Genomic DNA, 25,237 nt, shown 5'->3' with positions numbered 1-25,237 from the left:
GGCATGCCTGCGTTGGCCTGCCCCCCTCCAGCCACAAACTGCACTTCCTGTCAGTCACTGCCATGGTTCTGCATAGTCACAATATACGCAAATCCTAATGCAGCGCCTCGATCGCGTGCTGCAAATTAATCAACCTATTGTGTGCGTATACGCAACTGCGTTCCTTGCTGAATCAGTCCCAATGTCACATTCAAACCTGTGCAATTAACAAAGGAAAGAGTTGAGGGTTTAATTTAATGAGTACTCCACTCTGGCTGCATTTAGAATCTGTGCTTTCCAAGTTACTCAACAACATAGAAAACAGCAATGGTAACCATTGTCTTACGTAAACTATTTTTTTGTCACCCTGTTGTGGATTGCAAAAAGTAAAATACCTGAATAAATTTAAGATCATTAAGCTTTTATGGAGGGGAAATTGGTTTATTTTGTGTGCCCATTACAAACTGGTGCCCTTCTTAGCAACTCCCCTATTGCTTTGATAGGGTTCGAATGATGTGGGCGCAGAGATTTCTGCTCTCTCCCTCCTGAGGTGGCGAGTAGAAATCTGCAAAATGTAAGGCTTTAGTGCGCAAACCAGGACATCATGGGTTTAGTTGCTTTTACCTGTCTAAACTCTGCATTATGGGTGCTCAAAACAATTGAATATCTCACCCCGATCTCACGTCGCTTTAGACGGGACATATGGCGTGAAAAAACAATTCAATTCCTCCCATGGTGTCTGATTTAAAGGTTCACCCATAATTTTCTACATGGTTAAGAGGCAAGGTTTAGGTTTATATTCTTTCATAGAAATTAAATGTAAAACTTTTTGAAAAACACATTAAAAAAATATATTTACATTTATTTCCTCTTCCCAGAAACCTCAAGAAAGCAGAGGAGTCTGTAGTCCGCACAGAAAAGGAAATTGTTGATAATGACAAAAGCATAGAAGATTTGTCAGAAGAATTAAAAAATCTGGAGGAGAAAGCAACTACAGTAATGACTGAATGCAAAGAAGCAGAGGTGTGGTATTTCAAACTTGTTTATTTAACCTTTAATTTAAATATGTTGTAAGTATATTGGTTTCTGCTTAGGGTTAAACAAATTGTATTATCACTGTCTAAGCACGGGCTATAGTCTCTTTATTGCTGCACCCCACTGTCGACTGCCTCTAGATGGGCAAGCCGGCCACTACTGTTGAAGGTACCGGCTTCTTGATCTGGAGCTACTATTAGGCAGACGTTCCCTAGAACAAGATGACTAAGATCAGTAACTCCTCTCCCTGTGGGGGGAGAGGAGTTTTATGTAATAGTCAGCATTAGCAAAACTTGTGAACAGACAAATGTTGCAGAGCTCTGGTCCTTGGAATAGGATGAGGTAAGTAGCAAGATGCTGCTTCACAATGCAGCCAGACACCTCTGGCATTACAGGGTACTGTCCTCTTGAACTGTTTCTTGTTAGTGCAGGGTGAGGGACAGAAGAGCTCATTCCCTTTTTTTTACATTTGAATCTCCTCCTTGTCTAGATAAAGGAAGTAGTACAAGAGTCCAAGTCTAGTGGATGGACTTAATATTTTTTCTGCCTAGTAGACAGTTGGGGGTAGATGCCCTGTGCATAACTTGTCTAGTCTGCCGTAATCGTCTGTGCTGTGCAGCAGACAGCCCAGACCGGTTCTGCTAGAAGTCCATAGCTCAGTCTATTGAGCAACTTATGTTCCATACTAGTGAGCAAAGAAACCACTGAAGTATCTCCCTTTAACACCTTTAGATTTGAAACCTGTTCTTGTGGGGGTTTTAACCAGAAGCCTTTGGACCCCCTCTTCCTACTCCTTCTAAAGAGCCAACTTGGGTTTAGAGCCTAGGAAAGTCTGGTCTGAGTTTAATAAATAAATGATTCCTCATCCTTGGGGAAGATCTTAAATCTCTGTCCAGCTAGACCTCACAAGTGCTAGATACCTGCTATTGTCCAGTCCTGGGAAAGATCACTCGATTTATACTTTCAGGAAGGTGTGTTGCTGCAGAGACTTGGAAGATATCTCATTCTCTTAGGGGGTATCTTCTAGAAGGCAGGGTGTTTAGGAAATGGCACTGTCCATTTTTGCCCTGAACTGAAAAAAATTATCAGGCTAACTGTGAAAAAGGGGGCCCTTATCCCAGAGGGCAATCCTCCACTCCACATGGAGGGCCGCAAAAAGGATACATGTCTCTTTTTGCCCATCTTATCTTGTGGGGTCAGGTTCCTGAGAGAGATGAATCCTATATCGAAGAGTTATAATTTTCCTAAAATCCCATCCTAGATGGTTAACTATAAATTGAAATGTTGCACTTCTCTCTATATCCTGCCACCTACCAAATTACCTTAGTGGGTTTTTTTCTCTCCTTCATCCACTAGGGGATACTGGCAGCCTTTTATGAATGCTTGCTGTCTTTGGTGATTATTCTTATTTTGCTTAATTTTCTTATTTTGTTTCTTGAAAGTGCTATGTACACTCTGCGTTGCTGGGAGGGAGATATATGGCCGATTAGCATAACTTGTTACGCTGCAATCCCACTCTTTCGGCAGAGTGTACAGGGACTCAAAAAATAGAGTCCAACAGGCCTTTTCACCACACTTTGTGGGCCACTGCTTCAGGAAGGAAGCAGCCACAGCCTACATTCATGTAGCATCGGGCTGCAGGTGGTTGCCCCAGTCACAAAGTCTGCTAGTACAGTACTCCCGCAACTGGAATTAAGAGTAGGTTGAGCCACTGCGGTACCCCAGCACCATGGGTTGGAACCAGCAACGGCTCCTTACCTGTCTGCACGTCATAGGCTGCAGTCTATGCAGCCATCTTCTCCCTGCCATAATGGTGATTGACAGCTGATGTCACTGGGAGGTGGGGATTAAGTCCAGCACTGCTAGCAGGCTGCAGTTCCTTGAAGATAAAACACAAGAAAAATCCAGGTGCTGTAGAGTTAAAACAACTTCAGACTCAATGTACAGTAGTTGTATGAGGGAGTCACCCTCACTGAATAAACAAATAAATACAAAGTAGCAGCTACAGAGTCTGAAGGTGGGAAATAAAAGCACAAATCAGTAACAATTTATAAGGTATTTATTATAAAACAACAATCATTAAATTGTAGCAATATATATTAGCTGCTATGTTTTGCATAAAATACACTGGGCAAAATATATGCAAAGTCATAAAAAATTAAAAATTCCCGGAGTTTTGAACCACTTGAGCCTATATATGGCATTATGCAACAACATTAGGATAAGACTGGGGAGAGAATCTGATCTCAAGTCAGTCAGTAGTTATAATTTAATATACTTAAATGTTATTGAGACAAGTGTATTGACAAGGCAGGGTTATGCAGTATCGTTGTATTTATTACCTGCTTTCATCCAATATAGGTTAGCAGTGCAATCCGTGATTTAGGATCTCTGGGTAGCGGTTAGAATTACCTGCTGCTCAGCTGGAAATATCTCATCTTTGGCTTAAGAGGGGTCCGGAGTAGGCTATGATGTAGGATGGTATCCATGGATGACTGGCTTTTGTGCTCGAGCCAGGTGTAAAGTTGAGGATAGCCGCTCTATCAATCTCTTTTAACCTGGTGAAATGCCGGAAATATCCCCAACAGTGTGTACCTGAATCAGGTGAATAATGAAGTAATTGTTGGCTGCCGGAGATGAAGCTGTCCTGGTCTCTGTATAATAGGTTCAGCTGCTTACGAGTGGTTCTCAAGGACAGGGATAGTTGAGGTCTGGCACCTTCGTGTTTCAACGTCCCTGTGACGTCTTTGATCTTGAAAAAGACGTAATAGGGTCGTTGAAACGCGTTGGTGCCAGACCTCAACTATCCCTGTCCTTGAGAACTACACGTAACCAGCTGAACCTACCATCCACTGACTCCCCCCTCCCTCACAGCTCAGACCGATGTCCCCTTAGCACCGGGTCCGGAGCACTTTACTCCCGCTGCTGACTTTGGCCCTGCCCTCAGCTCCCCCCAGAGCCTGACATCGGAGAAGTCCTACTGGCGCAGGGGATCTAGTTGCTAGTGTCCTCTCGCCACCTGTGCAGGTTTGTTCTCTCGCCGGGCGCCCAAAAAGGCAGTGGGTGGCGGGCAGCGTTAGGGCGGGCCAGCGGCGGATTGGCGAACTGGGCTAATGGGTGCCCCTGTGCACCCCTGGACCACCCCACAGTTTCGCCTATGGCTGTAGTTTATTCTCTCTCTAAAATTTATAGAGAGAATAAACTACAGCCATAGGCTGCATTACCTGTCCTATTTACCTCTATATTCATAAAATGGGCTTTATATTAGCCTGTATTTGTCTATTTCCTTCTTGAGTGTATAGGCAACATATTTCTGTAAGTTTTCTTACTTATGCATATGTTATGTCTGACACGGGAGAGAATTCAAAAGCTAAACAAGGGAATGTTTCTGTCAGGGATTTTATCTGTTCTAAATGCATGGAAAAATTATTGAATAGCTGCCCAGAACCAGGTGCCCGTGGTGCAGCTTTGTGGACAGTGGAGCTCAGCCAGCTCATACCTGAGTGGGCTAAGACAGTGGACATGGCAGTTGCGGAACTTAACCAAGCAGTGGCACGTCAATCAGTGGTTGTAATGTTGCCCCGTCACAGACCATGGACGGGCCTCAATTATCAACGAGTTTGATCATTCACAACAAGTGATAAAACTTGTTGCTTATGATAAATGGTACTCAAGCCAATCAGCTCACAACTGTCATTTGTTTGAAAAATTACAGTTGGGAGCTGATTGGCTGGAGCACCATTTAACAAACGCAACGAGTTTTATCACTCGTGAATGATAAAACTTGTTGAGAAAGGAAGCCCATATCTCTAGTTGCAATTCCTCCTGCTCCCAACCAAGAGGAATTAGTGGGTCTTTTTCAAGAACCACAGTCTGCCTGTAATATTAACAAGGGAACTTTCTAGGGCTTCCTCTTCCTTAGGAAATATGTTTGAGTCCTCTGCATTACTTGCATAAGAGAATGTCAGACCCCTTCCCAGTTATATTTTCCAGAAGACTGATTCTGTAGGTTACTCCCAGTAAGAAGGTAAAGTTCCTGACCTAGAGTGGAAAGACCAGCCAGATTAGAAGGAGGATCCTCCTATCAGTCACGGATTTGAAGAGCTGGTCCAGGCTGTTCGCCAGGCTTTCAGTATTCATGCGGATAGCCCTCTATGGCTAGTGATGTTTCCTAATTTTTTTTAGTGTTGGACAGAGGTTCCCAAAGGCGGTCCTCAAAGCTTCCCCAACAGTTCAGGTTTTAGAGATTTGTTGAGCACAGGTGACTTATTTAGTTCCTCAGGCAATTGATTTAACCACCTGTGCTCAACCAAGGATATCTCTAAAACCTGTACTGTTGGGTAGCTTTGAGGACCACGTTTGGGAACCTCTGGTGTAGGAGAGTGTCTACTTCCTTTTTCCATTTTTAAACATTCTGGATGAGGCCTGGTTTCAGCAGAGCAAAAAAAAAGGTGCCTCACTGGCTTATATCCACTTAATGTTTGTTGACATAATACGGCTTCATGGGAAATTCCACTTAAAGTGTATACCCCATTGCTCAATTGTCTAAATCCAGTTATTCCTTTTACAAATGTTGTGGCCTTAAAAGATCATACTGATAGAAAATGTAAAAGTATTCTGAAAACTTTTTTTGCTGTTGACCGTTTCGCTCTACATACGGTGTTGGCTGTAGCTTAAGTGAAGGAGGTCTTGAAATGACCAATTGGCTTAGGGTCTGCAGTGTAATGTTCCTGGAGTGGACCTTCTGCCTTTAGTGGGCAGACCAAGGGGTTATCTTAGTACATTGGAGATGTTCTGGATAGAAAGGACACTGGAGGCAATCTGATTTCTGGGTCTCCATTTTGTGAGCCTCTCCTAGTTTTCCCTTTCGGTTTGCGGGAAAGGCAAGAGCTTTGCCATCCAGAGGTCAATCCAACGCTAAACGAGGAGTTAACTTTTGGGGTGGTCTGACCTCTACAGGAAGACGTCCAGAATTTAAGCAGGCTGACATAATAGTCCTCATGAAAGTTTGGTGCCTCACCCAGGTCCATCTGTGACGGGTGCCAGTCTTCTCTGATTCTGGGAAGTGTGGCCTAAGTTTTTCGAGTCAGTGAATGTTATTCTGTGCGGAGGGTTCATTCTGGATATTTTAAGTCTTCCACCCTGCTAGTTATCTGTTGCCCCCTTCCCCCCTTTCAAAAGATCTGGTCAGAAGGAAGGCATTAAAAAGGGCATTCCACTCTCTCAAGGTTAGAAGTCCTAGTTCTGGTTTCCGTAGATCAGCAGGTATTGGGAGTCTACTCCTAACCTTTTTCTGGTAATGATACCAGATCTCTTTCTGGACAATCTTGGACCTAAAATTATTGAACAATCACTGGTTCATGGAGAAGTTCAAAATTGAGTTTATACAATTGGTCATAATATCCATGGAACAAGTTTCTGGCAACTTTAGATTTCAGAAATGCCTATTTTCATGTACTGTTCTGGAAAACTGATGCGCTACTCAGGTCTGTGGTCAGAAATTTCCAATGCCAGACTCTTCCGTTTGGTCTCCACTGCTACTCCCTATGCTTCTGTGGAGGACCAAGGGCGCATCGATCATTCCCTATTTAATTAACATACTCATTGATGAGTATCATTTAAGGCAAATTCAGAACCACTGTTCTGCCAACATCTAAGCATGGTGGATTCTAGTCTGAAAAAACTTGAACAATAATAAATTTCCCAAAGTCCACTCTGGTTCCAGCCAAAAACATACATTTTCTTGGTCTGCTATTTGACACCAGGAGTCAAAGTTGTTCTTCTGGAGCCCGAAGTTTTGGCCATTCAGTCTCTGGTGAGGAATCGTGGCTGAGACAGGTTTCCATGCAGTTGCTGGAGACTGTGGTAGCCTCCCTCAAGGTTGTCCCCTTTGTTCATTTACATTCAAAGTCTCTTTGGTCACAGTCCTGGCTCGGTGCTCCGGTACAATTTGATTTGTGTTGTGTAGGATCATTTATTTATTGTTTCTTATACTTGTTTTTCATCATTTTTATTTAGGGTTCACTCACTGAGATCCAAGAAAAGCACAAAGGTTTACTGCAAGAAATTAAAGCAGTTCAGGATAAGGAGCATGCACTTCAAAAGGATGCACTAAATATTCGACTTAAAATTGAGCAAATAGATGGTCACCTAGCTGAACATCAGTCTAAAATTAAATACTGGCAAAAAGAGGTAAGCTTAAGATTTGTGGCTGTCAACTACATTTTCTTAGGTAATGTTATGCGTCATAGGTTTTATACACAGTATATATATTATTTATTTTTATTGGTGTAATGTGCATAGTTGTATCTGTTGTGCATCTCCTTTTTAGATCTCAAAACTTAAGCTTCATAACATAGAAGACAATCCAGAGGAGGTTCTCCCCATACTATCCCAAGAAGAACTAGAGGCTATAAAGGATCCAGATCAAATAAATAATCAAATTGCTCTCTTAGAAGCAAAGAGTCTTGAAATGAAGCCAAACCTTGGTGCTATTGCCGCATATAAAATGAAGGTACATGTTTTACAATATGTTATGGTCTCTCGAACCTAATTTACATGTTGAAATTAAGTGAAAGAGCTTATATGAGAAAGCATTGTAACTCTTTAGCTCTGGGAAGCTTTATAGGTCATGAAAATTGGTATTTGGATTTGATTGAAAAAATTCTGAATATTTTGGATGTAATAAATACCCGGTATAAGCTCTTTGCTATGATATTGATACTTTTTCCACTTATGAGCTGTATTCAATTAGTTTCTCACCCGCAATACTTTTCTGCCTGCCGGACTTTTCACCTACATCGCGTGTTTTGGACGCGAAAAGTTTTCGTGCACGCCCCCGCTATTCGTGAAAACGTGTCCCGGCGAAACGCAATCAGGTAAAGTGCTGTCAGAGATGGGGAAATCGGCTTAATGCCCCCCAAAAGATGCACTAACATTGGGGATCAGTATAGATGTCCCCGATTAGCCCCCATGAAGCTATTTGGGGTACTTAAGTGCTTTCAATTGCCTCTATATAGTGTCTTTGCACAAGTGGTGAAGAATAGCATTAAGCACGTTTTTTGGAGAAATTAAGTAGTCCTGTCAAATTTGGGTACTTTAAAATGGGTTCAAGTATGGTTTAAATTCGCTTAAGTGAAGTTTTAAGCGACGTCAAAAACGCACCATCAGCAATGCACCTGCAATCAAAAACACACCTACCCCATACTTGCAGACCCCCCCCCCCCCCCCCTAAAGTCTATTTCGCTACTTTTTATGTGTGCCCCCATTTTCAAAGTAACTTTTTGGGGTGTTCTCCCTTTTTTTTTTTTTTTTTTAACGCAGTTATCGTTTGGTGGGGCTGTCCCAAGGGTGTAGAGTGGTTTCCGCACCTTTGCACCCCAAAACCGCAATTCTGCACTTTTTTCCGCCTGCTATTCATAGGCGAAACTTTTCCGCCGATTTACTTTGCATTGAAAAGTCTTTGCAATTGATTACGGCGGAAACTTTCTGCCTGGCAAAATGACGTCATCCGCGATACATTTCCGCGGATTCGGACTTTTCAACGCTAATTGAATGCGGTCCTATATTTGCATTGGGAAAACTGCTCTCGCTTTTTTTTTTTACGTGATTGGTGCCTGTAAATGTAAGTAGCGCCTATAAATAGTATTGTTAAAATACAAAATATATTAATTAGTACATTACCGCTACCCCGTTTCTCTTATCCTTTTAAAATTGTGGCACAAATGCAATTATAGGCCTTGATGAGAGGTTTCAAATATCTGAAATATATGTGTTTTTTTATATAAATGTATTTAATGGAAGGAAAGAGGCCTCTTTTTGGGATAAAGTGATATAAACAAGTGCAATAGTAACAACTAAAATATTCCATGTACCTATTTTCTGACGCCTTGTGTTATTAAATTGTATTTAAAGTATGTCCTTTTCTCATTAATAGGAGGAGCTATATTTGCAAAGAGTTGCAGAACTTGATGAAATCACAAATGAGAGAGATCGATTTAGACGAGCTTATGAAGATCTTCGTAAGCAAAGACTTAATGAGTTTATGGCTGGATTTAATGTCATAACAAATAAACTAAAAGAAAACTACCAGATGTTGACTTTGGGAGGCGATGCAGAGCTGGAACTCGTAGACAGCTTGGATCCATTTTCAGAAGGCATCATGTTTAGGTTGGTCTTCTATGCATCGTGTGCCTCTGTTCTTTGTTGAGCCTCTTTTTTTAGTTTTCACTTTTCTGTGTTTGTTTTTTCACTTGTGCAAGTGTTTCTTTCACCCTTTATGTTCTGCCTCCTTTTTTGTCTTTCCCTTTCCCTGGTGGTCAGTGATGTTTCCCCACTGAGACGTTCCATCCTCAAGTCTGGTTCCAGTTGTCGTTGATTGTAGAGACCTTTATATGCCTCTGCTTTTTTGCAGATATAATTGAAAGTAAGATGATGCAAATTTTATCCATGAAATCACAGGATTTTATTTTAAATAATATGGTTGTTATTTCAGGAAGAGAAATTGTGTGGTTTCTCAGATAAACGGTTTGGCTAGTTGATGCTTCAAATAACGATTAAAGGTGATGCTAGAGATGCCAGCGAAATTACGCAGCAATTGTGTGTTTCACTGTTTAAAACTTCTGGTTGCATTGCATCCCTGGATCCAACCTTTCTTCTGTACATATGTGCTGCACTTCCATATTTGTATACAGCTAGAGAAGTAACTGCTATACCAAGCAAGACTAAATCACAAAGATTGCTATTTTTGTCTGTTGATTACTGATAAACAGTTGCAAATGCTGTACTATCTCCCTCTTTCACGTCACATTTATTAATTTCCAGCTTATAAAAATGTAAAATATGGATGGCACCAAAGGGATACCCAAATCTGTGACCTAAGGAAACTGAAGATCGAGGTTGATCTTTCTGACCAAACGTTCAGTGTCTGCTGATCCACTCTGTCAGTCCCTCCATTGGCTGCCAGTCTTCTACCGTATTCAATTTAAAATACTTACACTCACGCATAAAACTATTAACCAAACCACACCAACATACATCTCTTCACTTATCTCAAAATATCTTCCAACCCGACATCTCCGCTCTGCACAAGATCTCTCATCCCCGCGCATTACTTGTTCCCCTGCACGGTTACAGGACTTTTTCGGGCTGCACCAACCCTGTGGAATGCCTTACCACGCACAATAAGACTTTCCACTAGTTTCCAAACATTCAAGCGTTCTCTAAAAACTCACTTCTTCAGGTAAGCTTATCAGATTCCAGAACCGCCCACCTAACCTTTTTATAGCATCCCTATCTAACTCTCGTCTCATACTAAACACCCATCACATCTTCTCCTTCTTCAATTTTACTTCCTTCTAACCCTAGACCAACTTTCCAGTGTGATTGCAGATGTTCTTGGTGGGCTGTATGATCCAATTGGGCTGGACCAATTTGCAATATATAGCACCTATCCCTGTGTATCAACAACTATTTCCCTACAGATTGTAAGCTTATGAGCAGGGCCCTCTTACCCTTATGTATGTGTCTTAGTATGTCATGTATGTATGTCTTTTACAACCCGGTAAAATGTTAATGTTGATTCAAATTGTAAAGTGCAACGGAATTTGCTGCGCTATATAAGAAACTGTTAATAAATAAATAAATCTCTCAACAGACCCTTTAAAGTCAGGATATAGAAAAACAAGGTTTCTCCTGCACTGAAAAGGGTATTATTCTTCAAACGTAGGGAATTTGTGTCTGACAAGTGTATAAGTGGTGGAACAGATCTTGCTCATCAGACTTTTTATAGATTGGGTGATATTAAATATGGTGGAAACAATCCCTTTACCCACCAGGCAGGTGAGCTGTATATAAACTGGAATGTCCAGCAACCACCGGTGCTTTAAAATAAGTAATTTACAAAGTGCACTTTAAAAATACATAGCCATAATGTCATAGAAAAACAGATTTAAAAGTAAAAACACTGTTCTTGCTAATGTTTACTGAGAAATGCATATCAAATCCAACATAGAATAGAATTGGAATATAATAAATATGTAAAAAAAAAAAGTCATGGGCTCCCAAGATAAAATACAATCGCTCAATACAGCATAAACTGAATAAATTAATCTCACCATATTGACTGCAAAGTATTTCAATGTGCTGAACCTGAAGAAGTCTGAAGACTATTCAAAGGCCAGTACAAATTTTTGTAGAACCATCATTAACATATAGAAACATAGAATTTGATGGCAGATACAGATGTATCCTCATACATCTAGCCTCTGTGCAAGTTAAACAGCCCTTCTAATCATGGCGTGACTTGATAGCGCTGAGCGTCTTTCGTATGACTTTTACCTTCAAACATGTCCTATTCACACAGTGATGCGAATAGCTAGCACAATCAGTGTCTGCTGATTTAAATGATATGCAGCATGCCTATGTTCTGTATGCGGGTGTATCTGCATGCAAAACTACGTTACTGGCACTGTAACGTAGCATTTCACATACACCCACAGACGCACAGAGAACATAGGCATGCTGCATATCATTTTAATAAGCAGAAGCTGCTTGTGCTTCCTATTCGCATAACTTTGTGAATAAGACACATTTGAAGGTAAAAAGTCGCACGAAAGACGCTTTGTACTCCCGAGGCGCACAGAGCTCCGGCGTTGTGTAGCGCATGAGGATAGCTGTATGTGGACACTTCTGTAAGAACCGTTTGGTCCATCTAGTTTGCCCATTTAGGGTTACCTAATTAAGGTTAGGGATGAGTTTAGTGGTTTGGTTAGGGGGTTCAGGGAGTTACGGTAGTTTGTTAGGGTTGTTTGGGTATTAGGGTGTTAGTGTTTGAGAGTAGGGGATATATTTACTAAAGCTTCTAAAATAGACAAGTGGTAATGTTGCCCATAGCAACCAATCAGATTCTGTGTATCCTTTTCTAGAAAGCAATAAAGAAATGATAGCTACAATCTGATTGGTTGCTGTAGGCAACATCACCACTTGAATGTTTTAGCTTTAGTAAATCTACACCTAAGAGTATAAGGGTTAGGGATTTGTTAGTTGGGGGTTAAGGTTGTTTGGGTATTAGTGCTTAGGTTATTAGAGCTAGGAGTTAGGGGTTTCTTAGTGTGGGGGGTTAAGGATGTTTGGGTATTAGTGTTTGTTAAGATAAGGTTGGGGGGTAAGGGTACGTGGACAGAAACTCATGCCCAGGTCTCTGAGGCCTAGCTGGAGAAAGTATCCAGGATATGACTCCGTAATAGCCACAATATCCAGATTATCCGTTGTCACTATTGCAATTTGCTTCCGAATTTGCTCTCCTAAGCTCACATTTGCACACATACTGTAGCTCTAAGAGCTTTGTTAGTGCATCTCTTAAGGTGGGAACACACATAGCAGATATTTCTGCAGAGCGAGTGATCTGCAGATATATCTGTAGATGATGGTCATTCATATACTGAACGACTATCTTCCATGCAGCTGGGAGACCCGCTGGCCGGGGGGGACGGATCCGCCCCTCTCCCCGCAGCTGCCGATGCATGTGTTTGACCGATTGTCTGCAATACCCACTTGCCGATGGACAGATATGTCTGCAGATATATCTGTCCATCAGCTGTGCAGCACAGCCGGCACGATATGTCTGTGTACAACGTCGTTCATAGACATATCGCTGGTACACACTGGCCGACGGGCACCAGATATATTGGCCGATCAATTTATCGGCCAGTATATGTCAGTGTGTACCCAGTTTTAGTCCTAACCATGTTCAAACATTACATGAAATAGTGATTTAGTTATTACCTGGTCTCAGATGATGATCAATGTTTGTTCAACTGTTTGATTAACTATTATGCAAATCACACTTCGTAATTTCCACATCCAGCTGACCCTACTGATTCTAAAGAGTCTGATTATGACAAACTACAGCTGAACTCAAATGGTTAGCAAAGCAAATAAATTGTACTGTTATGTAAACACATGCTCAATAAACTATACTACCCTCAAGAACATGCCCAGAACAAGTAATACCAATTACAAGCAAGTCATGAAATCGCATACATTTAAATACACAGATGGTTTTGCATGAGGGTGAATGCAGATTGGGAGTAGTAGTCATGCAGGATGGAAATGAAAATCATATACCTTTCGATTAACTGTTATGCAAATCACACTTTGTAATTTCCACATCCAGCTGACCCCTCAGCTAGCTGTCAGTACTAATTCTTTTGATTTACTGTTCTACCAAGGCTGACAGGAGTTTTTTGCTTTCTTGTAACTTTAATGAGGGAACCTATATTTCCCCCTAAACTGGGGAAACCTGGGTATTTTATAGTACGAGCAACAATTATGCTGTGTATAATATTCATCAATGTTTTTCACCCCATCCCACTCTTTTTTACAGTGTGCGACCACCAAAGAAGAGTTGGAAGAAAATATTTAATCTTTCAGGTGGAGAAAAGACCTTGAGTTCTCTAGCTTTGGTGTTTGCTCTTCACCATTATAAGCCAACACCTCTGTACTTCATGGATGAGATTGACGCTGCTTTGGACTTCAAAAATGTGTCCATTGTTGCATTTTACATTTATGTAAGTAGTTAAGGCTCATAACTGTGCTAAATCCTTCAAGTTGCGTACATTGACTGTTCTTGCCAATATTGCCCATTTTAAAATTACTTGAGAAACTAAAGAAAGGCCTTTTTCCCACCACATCAGTTGTTCACACCTTGCTGGGATCATGTGATACTGACATCTGATCCATATCTGTTTCATGGTCTGAAACAGATTTTAGACCAGTGATTCTCAACCCTTTAGTTTCCCCCAACTGGTCATGTTTTTAAGTTTTCTGTCTGTGGAGCAGATAGAATAATTACTGAAGCAGCAAGATACATTAGCTCACCTGTGCATGATTAAAGAAGTTTAAAAAACATGACCTGTTGGTGGTACTTGAGGACTGGAGTTGAGAGACCGTTATAAACCATGGGCTAAATGTAATAAGGAACTTGCAGAAGTAATAGAATGCAAGAACATGCAAACTTGCATTTCCACAACTCGCAATGCTGAAATTCGCATCCAGATGTTTTCCCATGAAAAACATTCAACTCTACCAATGTAATAGAGTGTGAGTTTTTAAGTCGCATAAAATTACTTACATAAAACTTGCTAAATAGTAGACCTGCTTCAGGCTAGCAAGTGTAGCCTGAGCAGGTGCGAGTTAGACAGAAGCCTTCACAGATCAGTGAGACCTGTGAAGACTTCTGTGTAATAAAAAAAAAAAAAAAACTAGTAAAGTGTTAAAATATTAAAAACAAATTATGTGGGGTCATCCCCTAAAAGCACAACCAGCACCGGGCTTTTTTTAACCTGCCCTGGTTGTGTAAATACAGAGGGAAAAGACGTAGGGCTGCTGGTATTTTCATCAACCAGTACCAGGCTCAGTGATTGTGGAAATACGGGGGACAAAATAAGTAGGGGTCCCCGTATTGGCTACAACTAGCCCCAGACTCTCTTTTTAGCGGGGTGTAATACCACAGCCGTGTGACGCGTCTCTCGGGGTCCCCTGCCAAAGCATTCATCATCCCTCTCTAGTCAGCCCAGGCCGGGAATCCCTGTGGCAGTGGGTACCCCCCTATAAAGAGGTCCCCCGTCTCCAGAGCACCCTGGCATACTTGGGCGGTGGGTGCTGGGTTGATTGTGTAAAAAATAGATAAAATAATATTGTCCTTTGCAGGAGAACTAGAGGTACCAGCATGCAGAGCATTAAGGGCCCACTGGTACCTCCTAGTTTACAGCAAAAGAAATATAAAAGAAAAAAAAGACAGAACACACCCCGAAGGTTTTAACCTTTTATTACACATACACTCACACTACATACGTACCTTGGCCCTACTTGCAAAATAAATATTAAAATAAACAGGCCACACATGCACTGAAGGTTTTAATATTTTATTACACATACACTCAGCCGCATTCACACTACATACTTACCTTGTCGCTAGCGCTAGTCTGTCCCCTGCTCCAGTAGAATCCACAACTGTACTGAAAAAAAAAAAAAAAAAAAAAAAACTACTCCTTGGTACCTCTTCATTCCATGTATGCATCCACCGTCTTTAAAAATCCGACAAGAGTGGACCTGGCAGACATACTTCCCAAATGCCGGTTTAGATTCTGCATTTCACATAGAAATGCATTGGCTAAACATTCATTGACTGGGAGAGGTGAGACTTCAAAGGTGGGAACGTGCTAGGTTACTAAAGTGCATTTCCACCATTGAAGTAAAAAACTAGCACACTATTACATCCTGCCTCTTAACTTTCTCCTTAAATTGATATTAAAACAAAATCAGACCAGTTTTATTAAATCTTATTTTTTATTTTTTTTTGTGTGTTTTTGTTTTGGGGATATTTTTTGTTACTGGGTAAACATGTCACACAATGGAAATTACTAACAGGTTGGAAACAGGCGCTGAGATGGGCTGTCAATTTCAAGCTTCTACTGAATAGGGCTAGTCAGGCCCATAAAAACATATATATGAAACAGAATGTGTAGTAGCGCTTTTGATGATGTGTATATATTAATAAACGTCTTGTTTCATAAACAACTCATGATATTTTAATAAAAAGAAATATAAAAAGCAATATATTGCTAATACAATAAAAATACACTGTACGTTCAGAAAATTGAAATACAAATAGGAGTATTCCCCCTATCAGTGCAAGGAACAGTAAATATACCATGAACAGTCCAATATACAATTGATCCAAGTACTATCATTTGACACTATGCATACAGGACAATTCCAGTGAATTTATGCAAGTGTCACATTACATTATTGAGATTGTTTCTCTATCCAGGAGCATTATAGGAACAGATGTTTATCTATGTGGACATAGAATAAGGGTGTCAATTGTCCTATAATTTTTAATTCATATTTCTGAACGTACAGTGTATTTTTATTGTATTTGCAATATATTGCTTTTTATATTTCTTTTTGATAAAATATCATGAGGAGTTTATGAAACAAGACGTTTAATATATACACCATCAAAAGCGCTACTACACATTGTTTCATAAATGTCACATACTAGTTTCTGAAATGTAACACTTCTTGATTAAACAGATATTCACTGATGCTCTCCAAGTTATTATATAAACTTTCCCTAAAGCCGTGTTTAACCATTTAAGTTATGTTTGACTCATTTGAGGTGACTTTGGGAAAAAAAAAAGAAGCAATCTTTTAAAATTTAATTTGGTAAAAAAAAGTCTTGTTTTTTAAGAAAAAAGAGAAAATCATTTTATATATTTTAGTGGACAAAATACCCTTAGGGGTGTCCCTTCAGTGGCATTTGATCTCAGTGTCATTACTCCAAATGCCTCCAACAGATCTCCCAGATGCATTACCCCCTCACCTCTGTGTTTATACTTCTCCACTGAAGAATATGTCCCCACCAGTGCCAGCAAACTCCCTCAGTCCATCTATCCCCCTGCCCCCATGACAAAAATACCTTTTGTCTAATTCAATATTTGCTCTTTATCACTTTATTTTTTTAATGACTTTTACTCTTTCTGTCTCCATCATTAAGGCCCCCATTTATTAATGATCGCTATTGCAGTGTGATCTGGGCATGACATTACGCCCATGATCACATTGCAATATGCAATCACAGCACAGGCAGGGACACTGGCTTCGAAAAGGAGCATGTCCCTGCGATGTGCCCAGCGAGCTTCTGGGGCTGCTGCGCATTCGCAGTCACACTGACTGCACATGCTCTGCCGCCTTTTCCGTCCGCCGGCTAATTGTGCGTGGTGTAGCCCATAGGCTGTAGCGGCTAACGCCATCTTCAGATGGAGTTGGCTGCAGGGGCCAATATTCGGAATGCATCGCATTCCAGATGTTCGTAAATTTGGCAGCATCACAATCCCCATAGCATGCGGCTGCCTGCGGGAATGGAGATACCTGCTGCGGTCCCTCCTTCATACATCTGGGGGATACTAAATATTAGTGGTTAACCCCTTTTAAAACTGGTGTTTTCGGGGATTATAGCTCAAATATACCATGATAAATGGGCGCCCCACTCTTGTACTCTTCCTTTTCTCATATACTACCCATTCCCCTGCTGCCATTGGTGGCCCCTTTTGTGCATCTGCTACATATATCCTTCCCGAATTACTGCAGCCAACTGGAGATCAGCACCAATCTGGTGACTGATGAGGTATCTGCATGGTCCTGGCAACTGTACATGAAAGAACAAAAATATCACAAATTCATTCTTAAAAACGTATATAACATTTTATTTCTCAATCAATGCATAAATAACCTTAATTTGCTAAAGGACACCAACCCTTCTTGAAGGAAGTTATTTTTAACTATTTTACTCTATATGTAGTGGAAAGCGTCTATGTAACAGGTTTAATATACTTTAACATATTTGAAGCCAAGTTTTCTTTTTATATTTGTTTTATTTTCAATATTTTTTTTTAATTTTTTTTCCTTTTAAGGAACAAACGAAAAATGCCCAGTTCATAATCATCTCATTACGGAACAACATGTTTGAGATTGCTGACAGACTCATCGGAATTTATAAGACTCACAACACAACGAAAAGTGTGGCTACAAATCCAAAAATTATTGCTTCAAAAGGTCTTGCTGAACTAGGTGCTTCCCAGTGTGTCTGATTTGTGTCAGGGGAAAATTATCTGAACCACACACTTCCTGCTTTTTGGAGGTGTCAAAATAATCCTGACTTTCATCGGAGCAGGGAGAAAAAGTAATGGGCTTGCACAATGGTTTATCCTCAGGACCCTTTCACGCCTCACCTGCTTTAGCCAGAATACATTCTCATTTAGTGCTGCTACTGTGATTAGTTTGTAAGTGTTAATCTACAGGCTAATTCTACCTTCATTCCCAAAATTAAGCAAATAGTTTGTTTATTCAGTATAACACCTTACCTGGTTTACTTTTTTTTTTTTGCCACCGAGAAAAGTGAAACTTATCAGTTTAGTTGTATTGGAAAATGTGTTTTTCATATTTTTTTGTTTTGTTTCACTGTTCTATGTGTATTGTTATATTTAGATATATAGATTTCATTATATATGTTTGTGTATATATCCAAGTGTGTGTGATATGTACATTTCCAATAAAATTTAAATGTTTTAAACTAGTGTTGCTTTACTGACTGGTATAACAAATGAGGTTCAAGTGTAAAGCAAACCATTACTTGCAAGTAATTGTGTGAATACAGGGTTTACTATAGGTATGTTACAAATAACAGAACCAACGTGATTCTTTGTGTTACAAAATCCAGCTAATTAAATTTAACCTTAAATAATATTTTTATAACTATAAGATCATTTAGTATGCATTTGTTTTGTGACTTTATTTTTACCATTAGACATGTTTGTATTAGGATTTTATATAATGTCAGTATACTTCATAGCTCTTGCAAACAACGTAGTAATGAGACTGGAAATTAAGTCAGACTAATCTGTACTATTCCTTTCAGACATAAAATCCTGGCTTCAACTTGGCTCAGACTCGGAACACTGAGCACGAGTTGAAGCCGGGGTTTCTACTTCATGATCCATAGAAGGTTCACAGGGAGACCGTGGGGTATAGGTGATGCAGAGTCATCTGGACACCTTACGCAGTAAATTCTTCTCCCAGGATGCAATGGGTCTCCCTCTATACCCCACCCCGGGCTGGAGGCTCCTCAGTTACGTAGCAAGCCGGAGGAGGACAAAAGAGAAGAAAGTCTGGGAACACACTAGAATCAAATTCTCACACAGACAGAGACGGAAAACCGATGACCAGAGCGAAGCCCAACTGAAACACAGGTGCGTCAGGGCGGGTGCCCTGTGGATCCTATGGACCTCATGGAAAAATAGATAACAAGGGTAAGTTCTTATCATATCTCTACTGTTCTTTTTCAGGATCCATAGAAGGTCCACAGGGTGACCTTGGGGATTCCCAAAGCAGTACCCTCAAGGGCGGGGACGCTCCTGTGCAGAAAGGAGAATCTGCCGCCCGAAGGTAGCATCCTGAGTGGCAAAGGTATCAAGAGTAATACCTCAAAAAGGTCTTCATAGAAGACCACGTGGCCGCCTTACAAAGCTGTACAGCCGAGGCACCTTGACGAGCTGCCCATGAAGGGCCCACAGACCGAGTAGAATGAACAGTAATTGAGGGGGCAGGACTGGAAGGCCCTCATGAATGTAAGCCTCAGATCGTCATACGAAACCATCTAGCCAAAGTTTGTTTGTTGGCTGGCCATGGTCCCTTGTGGAAACCATAGAGTATAAACAAAGAGTCTGATTTCCGGAGAGATCTGATACGATCCACATAAATCTTCAGGGCACATACCACACCCAATGAGGCCTCCCCTGCCGACAGGTCTGGGGAGTTGAAGGCCGGCACAATCATTTCCTTATTAATGTGGAAACTAGAGACCACCTTAGGGAGGAACCCAGGGCGAGTTCGAAGCACTGCCCTGTCCCTGTGAAAAAAAAGAAATGGGGAACGACAAGATAGAGCCCCCAAATCGGAAACTCTTCTGGCAGAAGCAATGACCAGAAAAAAAACAGTCTTGGCAGTAAGCCATTTGAGGTCCACTGAGCCCAGTGGGTCAAAGCGGGGGGGCTCTGGAGGGCCCTAAGGACAACGGCCAAATCCCAAGGTGCTACAGGAGGGACAAGGGGAGGCTGGATACGAAGGACCCCCTGCAGAAAAGGCACCACTGGGGGGAGGGTTAGGTTCAGGCACCAACGGGGAGGGTTAGGGTGCAAGGAGAGAGGTTTAGAGGTAGAAGGGGGGAGGGTTAGGATACTTACATACCTCCCTCTCTGGATGCTATTTTAACAGCTGGTATTTCATATCCAACCCGTTTAATGTATTGGTGCCACTTCTTCATCTCTGCCATTGAGTCACAATAATTTGCAGTGATGTGTGGCTGCACACATAACCTCTAATTGAATACCACTCTTGAATAGTAAAAAAATCTCTCTTGTAATACATGAAAGCCGTTTGGTAGCTACCCCTGTATGAATCAAAAGCAACTAACCCTGATGTTCCCAAACGCGGTCCTCAAGGCTTCCCAACAGTTAAGGTTTTAGAGATATTCATGGTTAAGCACAGGTGGTTAAATCAAATTGACTGAGGTATTAATTAAGTCACCTGTGGTCATGCATGGATATCCTTAAAACCTGGACTGTTAGGGTGCCTTGAGGACTGAAGACCTGATTCATTAATGATCGCAACAGCGCATGCAGTTGCCCTATTGTTGCGAATGCTACATTGCGATTACGCAGAGCACTGTAAGGCATCGCAGAGTGAGTAAGTGTTTGCGACCGGGTCTGAATGAGGGCCTTGGTTCTAGCAATTGATTTATCTATATGATGTCAGGTCATTTTTAACTACGTTCAACAAATTAACATCAAGAAGTACAGCTTATCAAATGGTGTCATGGATAACTACAGTATATCAGAGAACCAGAGAGTTTACCAGACAGCTGCCTGGAAGCTTCACTTTTTTTTCTAAGTTGCTTATGGAGCCGGGTGCTGCTCGTCAGACTGCTCTGAAGCTAGGTATGTATTATATGCTGAACCGAGCTGCTGATCTGCCACACTAGTTATAGAGACCACAACGAGAGGTGATTGGGTGCAGGACATCAAGGTGGCGCACCTCAGGATATGCCTCTCATGGATTTACCAAAGAGGGGGAGCACATTAACTCTGCTGGACTGCCCTTTGTGGTGCCCAGACATGATGGACAGGCCAGAAGGTCTGTCAGCATCTAGCTAATTATTTTCAATGCACTTTGTGAATGCAAAGAGTACAGAATCGGGACGAATTAGCAAAAACATAGCTCAGCTACATCTGACATCGGGCAGTGCGTGCACCTCCTAGTGAACCCCTTAATCACACATGAACTCCAGGAGGACTAATTATAAGGAAGTGAGGAGAGTCCACTGGATGATTGGTCGCAACATCTGGGAGTATCAGTTAAGAGGTTTTCGTCCCCTGGATTATTGGTACTGTTTCATGAACACAATGACCTATTGTGGTGTTTGTACATCCCAACAAGGGGAACGCTGAAACTCGTCATTTTATTTTCACGTAATATAAGATTATCTGTCCAATCTGGCTGGTTGCACTGAAAATCTTGTAATGTATGGGAGCAAATATCAATAGACCATTTGTTCCCAAACACTAGAAAAGAGACAAAAATGGTCGTTCAGACAAATTGTTAAATCCGTTTTTCCGGTGTTTTGGAGAAAAGGGTTGATTATCATTTGCTTCCATATATTACCAGATTTTTGTTCCAACCAGCCAGATTGGACAAATGATGATAGTGTATATATGTCGATTCTCAGCCAGGAGCACAGCTGCCCCTCGCTGACACATCCATCACCCACAGAAGTGATGCATTGGCAACTTTTCCCCTCGAGAAGTGGAGAGCACTTTCCATCTTTACGCATTTGGATATATATTACTGACTGATTGTTACTTTACTAGTGGTCTTATCCAAGGGGATTTCTATTCCCATATTGGCTGAACTGAAACGCATTTGGGTGCTTATTCAGCTCTAGGCATCAATTTACCATATGCCATAAACTGTGTGGATTGAAAGATAGACAGTAAAAAGGTCGACAATGTCTAGATAGACACCAGATGTTAGACAGTCAATAGTTCGGGGACAAAGGGTTGACACAAAGTCGACAGGATCAAAGGGTCGACACTTGTTTTTTGTTTGTGTTTTTTTCCTCTAACACTCCCTTTGGTGCAAAACCCTAACCGTCGGGGTAGGTGCCTGACCGTCTCTTCTAATGCCTAAACCTTTAAAAAAAAAAAAAAAAGCATCGACCTTCTTATATGTTGACCTTTTGTCCCTGTCAACTCTAACATCTGGTGTCTATCTAGACATTGTCGACATTTTTACTGTCTGTCTATAGATCGGATCCCGCCGTAAACATTGTTATTACTGGTGCTGTGAGTCTTCTATACTGTGTACTACTTATGGGCTGCCATACTTGTGCATTTTTACTACAGATTGTCGGATTTGTGATTATACTACCACTCCCAGGAGTGTATTTTATATTATTATTTCATTGAAATTAAGTATTTGGTAAATTAATTAAAAAAAAATATATATATAGATTTAATAATTTACCCTACTTTTTACTGAGTGCTGTAATACCTCTTTCTATCTTGTAGGGACTTTCAGAGATTTACATAAACCCGATGTTTACGCATGTATCTCCAATGTTTTTAGATATGCACAGGAGTCGCATGGGCCATGTGCAGATCTGGGGCTGCAATGCCGCTTACAGCGCCCCTATACGCTACAGCATGATTGACATGCAGCTGGCATTTGGGAGCAGTAACTGTACCAGAAAACGGGGGTATCTGGGCCCCCTTTCTACTTCAGGGTCCTTAAGGATCCACAGGGATACCTTGAGGTATAGTGATAGCATAGGCATCCAGGCACCACGCAGTTCATTTTTTATTCCCAGGATGCACCTGGCTTCCCCTCTATACCCCGCCTCCCAGCCAGAAGCTCCTCAGTTTAGTGTGGTACTTGGCCAGTGTTTAGAACAGCCCCCTGAAGTTTTGCAGTATCTATCTTCTGAGCGGTCAGTGCGGACAGTCCATGCTGCCGCTCCATCACCCTGCCGGCGTCGCAACGCCGGTACTGATCCAGGGATCGCGGCAGGGTCTTTGCTAGCTAGACCCTGCGCGCACCCCAGGACTGCGGCCTGACGACACGGGTACACGAGGTCAGTGACCGCCGGGCAGCAGTCCTATTCGCAGGGTTGAGGGACACCCTGGGAGGTCGGCGTGTGGAGCCAGGCCTCCCATACCCTGCGCTACCACTAGACCACCAGGGAAATCTGCAGCTGCGCTTTTGAGGACTGCAGCGGCATGCCAGGGGTTAATAGCCGGCCAGGGGAGAGAGCCTTCCACTGCAGTCTGGCCATAATGAGGCAGCTTTCCTCCTTCGGGTACACTCCCTCTGAGATCGCTGGCGGCCATTTTATGGCGCATGTCACTGATTACCGCGAGCGGTGCGAGGCCCGTGTCCCCCTGCATATCTCTTCCCCTGTGGGTCAGCGTATGTAGCACTGTAACCTCTACAGACCTTAGAGTCTGTATAGTTGAATTATAGTAGCAGTTTGCTGGAGTTTTTCTTTTGCATTGTATGTGACCCTGCTAGCGCTGCTGTATACCTATCTTTTCTTCTGTCAGCAAATATCTATACACTGTCCCTTTTATAGAAAAAAAAAAAAAGACACCACAGCAACTAGCCCCTGAAGTGTGGGTGCTGTCCGGGTGTATAGTAACCTCCAACTGTGAGGTGGGTCACAAAATTGCGTACTATGGCCCTCATTCAGAGCCGGTCGCTATTTGCGCTCGCTCGTTCAAAAACAAGGGGTGGCTATTCAAATGATCCGTTCGCAAATTGCAGTCTGTTCACACCTCTTAAGTCTGAACGAGCGAGCAAAACATACGCTCGTTTATTTGTTAAAAACGCCCCCTGGCCGCTCGCACCATACGTCATTTCCGCTATTTATTAGATTAATCGAGTACATCGACCAGCGTATGAACTGCTCACTATTCTTGTGGTTGTTTTTTGCTACCACAATTTTGCGAGCAGTTCTGGCTATAAAATAACCCAGTGACGTGGTCAATGACGCTGCTGTATTAATTATGCACACCCTTAAAACGCCCGTTTTGACCTTTAAGCACGCCTGCGTTCGGATCTCCACTCCCCATTTTCAAGCACCTTCCCCTGTTACCACCCACATACGCCTCATTCTGTCACTCAAAATAGCAGGCATTCGCTATTTTGCGAGCACATGAATTTCGGCCGCACTGACTGGTTCGCGCATGCGTATAACGATCCGTACGCATGCGCAGATGTGCGAACATCGCTCGGAACGAGCGTACTGCCGCTTGCGAGTGGCTCTGAATGAGGGCCTATATCCTTCACTATGTCCAGCAGTGAGAATGTACAAATGTCTGCTCCTATGCTACTGTCATGTGTGAAATGTGCTGCAGTGTTGGGAGTGAGGGACGTGCTGCACGAGGGTTTCTGTGAGAAATGCTATTCACTAGGTCCTTCTAACGGTCTGTTACCTCACAGAGCCCCTTTGGGCATGCTTTGCTCAGGTATTGCAGGCCCTCGAGGGATGCTTGGCCATGCCTCCTGTTTTCCCCCCTCCGGTACAGCAGCCGGTGGTGGTTTTGCAGAGCCTGCCTTCACAGGCGGTATTTGTGCAGGTGGCCGCTAATCCGCCAGGTCTGAATACAACCTTGGCTACGGTACGCAGGGCTGATATGTTGCACATAGGTACACGCCCTATACCGGTTAAGTGCCCATATCTTTCATCCCAGTCCACCGTTTACGCAGATGATGATGATGATGACTTGACGTCTAATGACGATGGGGAGCTGAGAGAGTTTGACTCGCTTTCCCCGAGAGAGGTTCAGCCTAAGTATGTATATATATATGTGTGTGTGTGTATGTATATATGTGTGTGTGTGTGTATATGTATATATATATATATGTATATATATATATATATACATACTGGTTGAGTCTCCCATATCCAAATATTCCGAAATAATTTTGGCATGACTGAGATAATAAAACCTTTGATTTTTGATGGTTCAATGTACACAAACTTTGTCTAAGGCACAAATTATTAAAAATATGGTATAAAATGACCTTCAGGCTGTGTGTATAGGGTGTAAATGAAACATAAATTTATTTCATGTATGTACACAAACTTTGCTTGAGCCACAAAATTATTGAAAATATTGTATAAAATGAGCTGCAGGCTATGTGTATAAGGTGCATATAACACATATATGCATTCTGTGTGTATATTGGGGTCCCATTCCCAAGATATTTCATTATGATATGCAATTATTCCAAAATACGGAATATTCCGTTATCCAAAATACCCCTGGTCCCAAGCATTTTGGATATGGGAGACTCAACCTGTGTGTGTGTGTGTGTGTGTGTGTGTATATACACACATATATATACACACACATATATATATATACATATATATACACACACATATGTGTGTGTGTGTGTATATATGTGTGTGTGTGTATATGTGTGTGTGTATATATGTGTGTATATATATGTGTGTGTGTGTATATATATATATATATGTGTGTGTGTATATATATATATGTGTGTGTGTATATATATATATGTGTGTGTGTGTATATAT

General features: G+C 41.7%; 1 protein-coding gene across 1 annotated transcript; it reads left to right on the top strand.

Annotated features, from left to right (window-relative positions):
- Window positions 1-857: 857 nt before the first annotated feature.
- LOC148431384 (structural maintenance of chromosomes protein 4-like) lies at window positions 858-18,115 on the top strand (the record flags this gene model as incomplete). The annotated part of the gene is made up of 6 exons (XM_088466035.1): window positions 858-1,002; window positions 7,033-7,206; window positions 7,346-7,528; window positions 8,951-9,183; window positions 13,400-13,583; window positions 17,493-18,115. Coding segments are annotated over 6 exons (1,096 nt in total), but the record flags the coding sequence as incomplete, so codon positions are not given.
- Between the last annotated feature and the right edge of the window lie 7,122 nt (window positions 18,116-25,237).

Source organism: Taudactylus pleione, unplaced genomic scaffold (genome assembly GCF_031769625.1).
Source record: "Taudactylus pleione unplaced genomic scaffold, aTauple2 ptg002309l, whole genome shotgun sequence".
Taxonomy (NCBI): Eukaryota; Metazoa; Chordata; class Amphibia; order Anura; family Myobatrachidae; genus Taudactylus; species Taudactylus pleione.
This window is presented reverse-complemented; position numbering and strand designations above follow the sequence as displayed.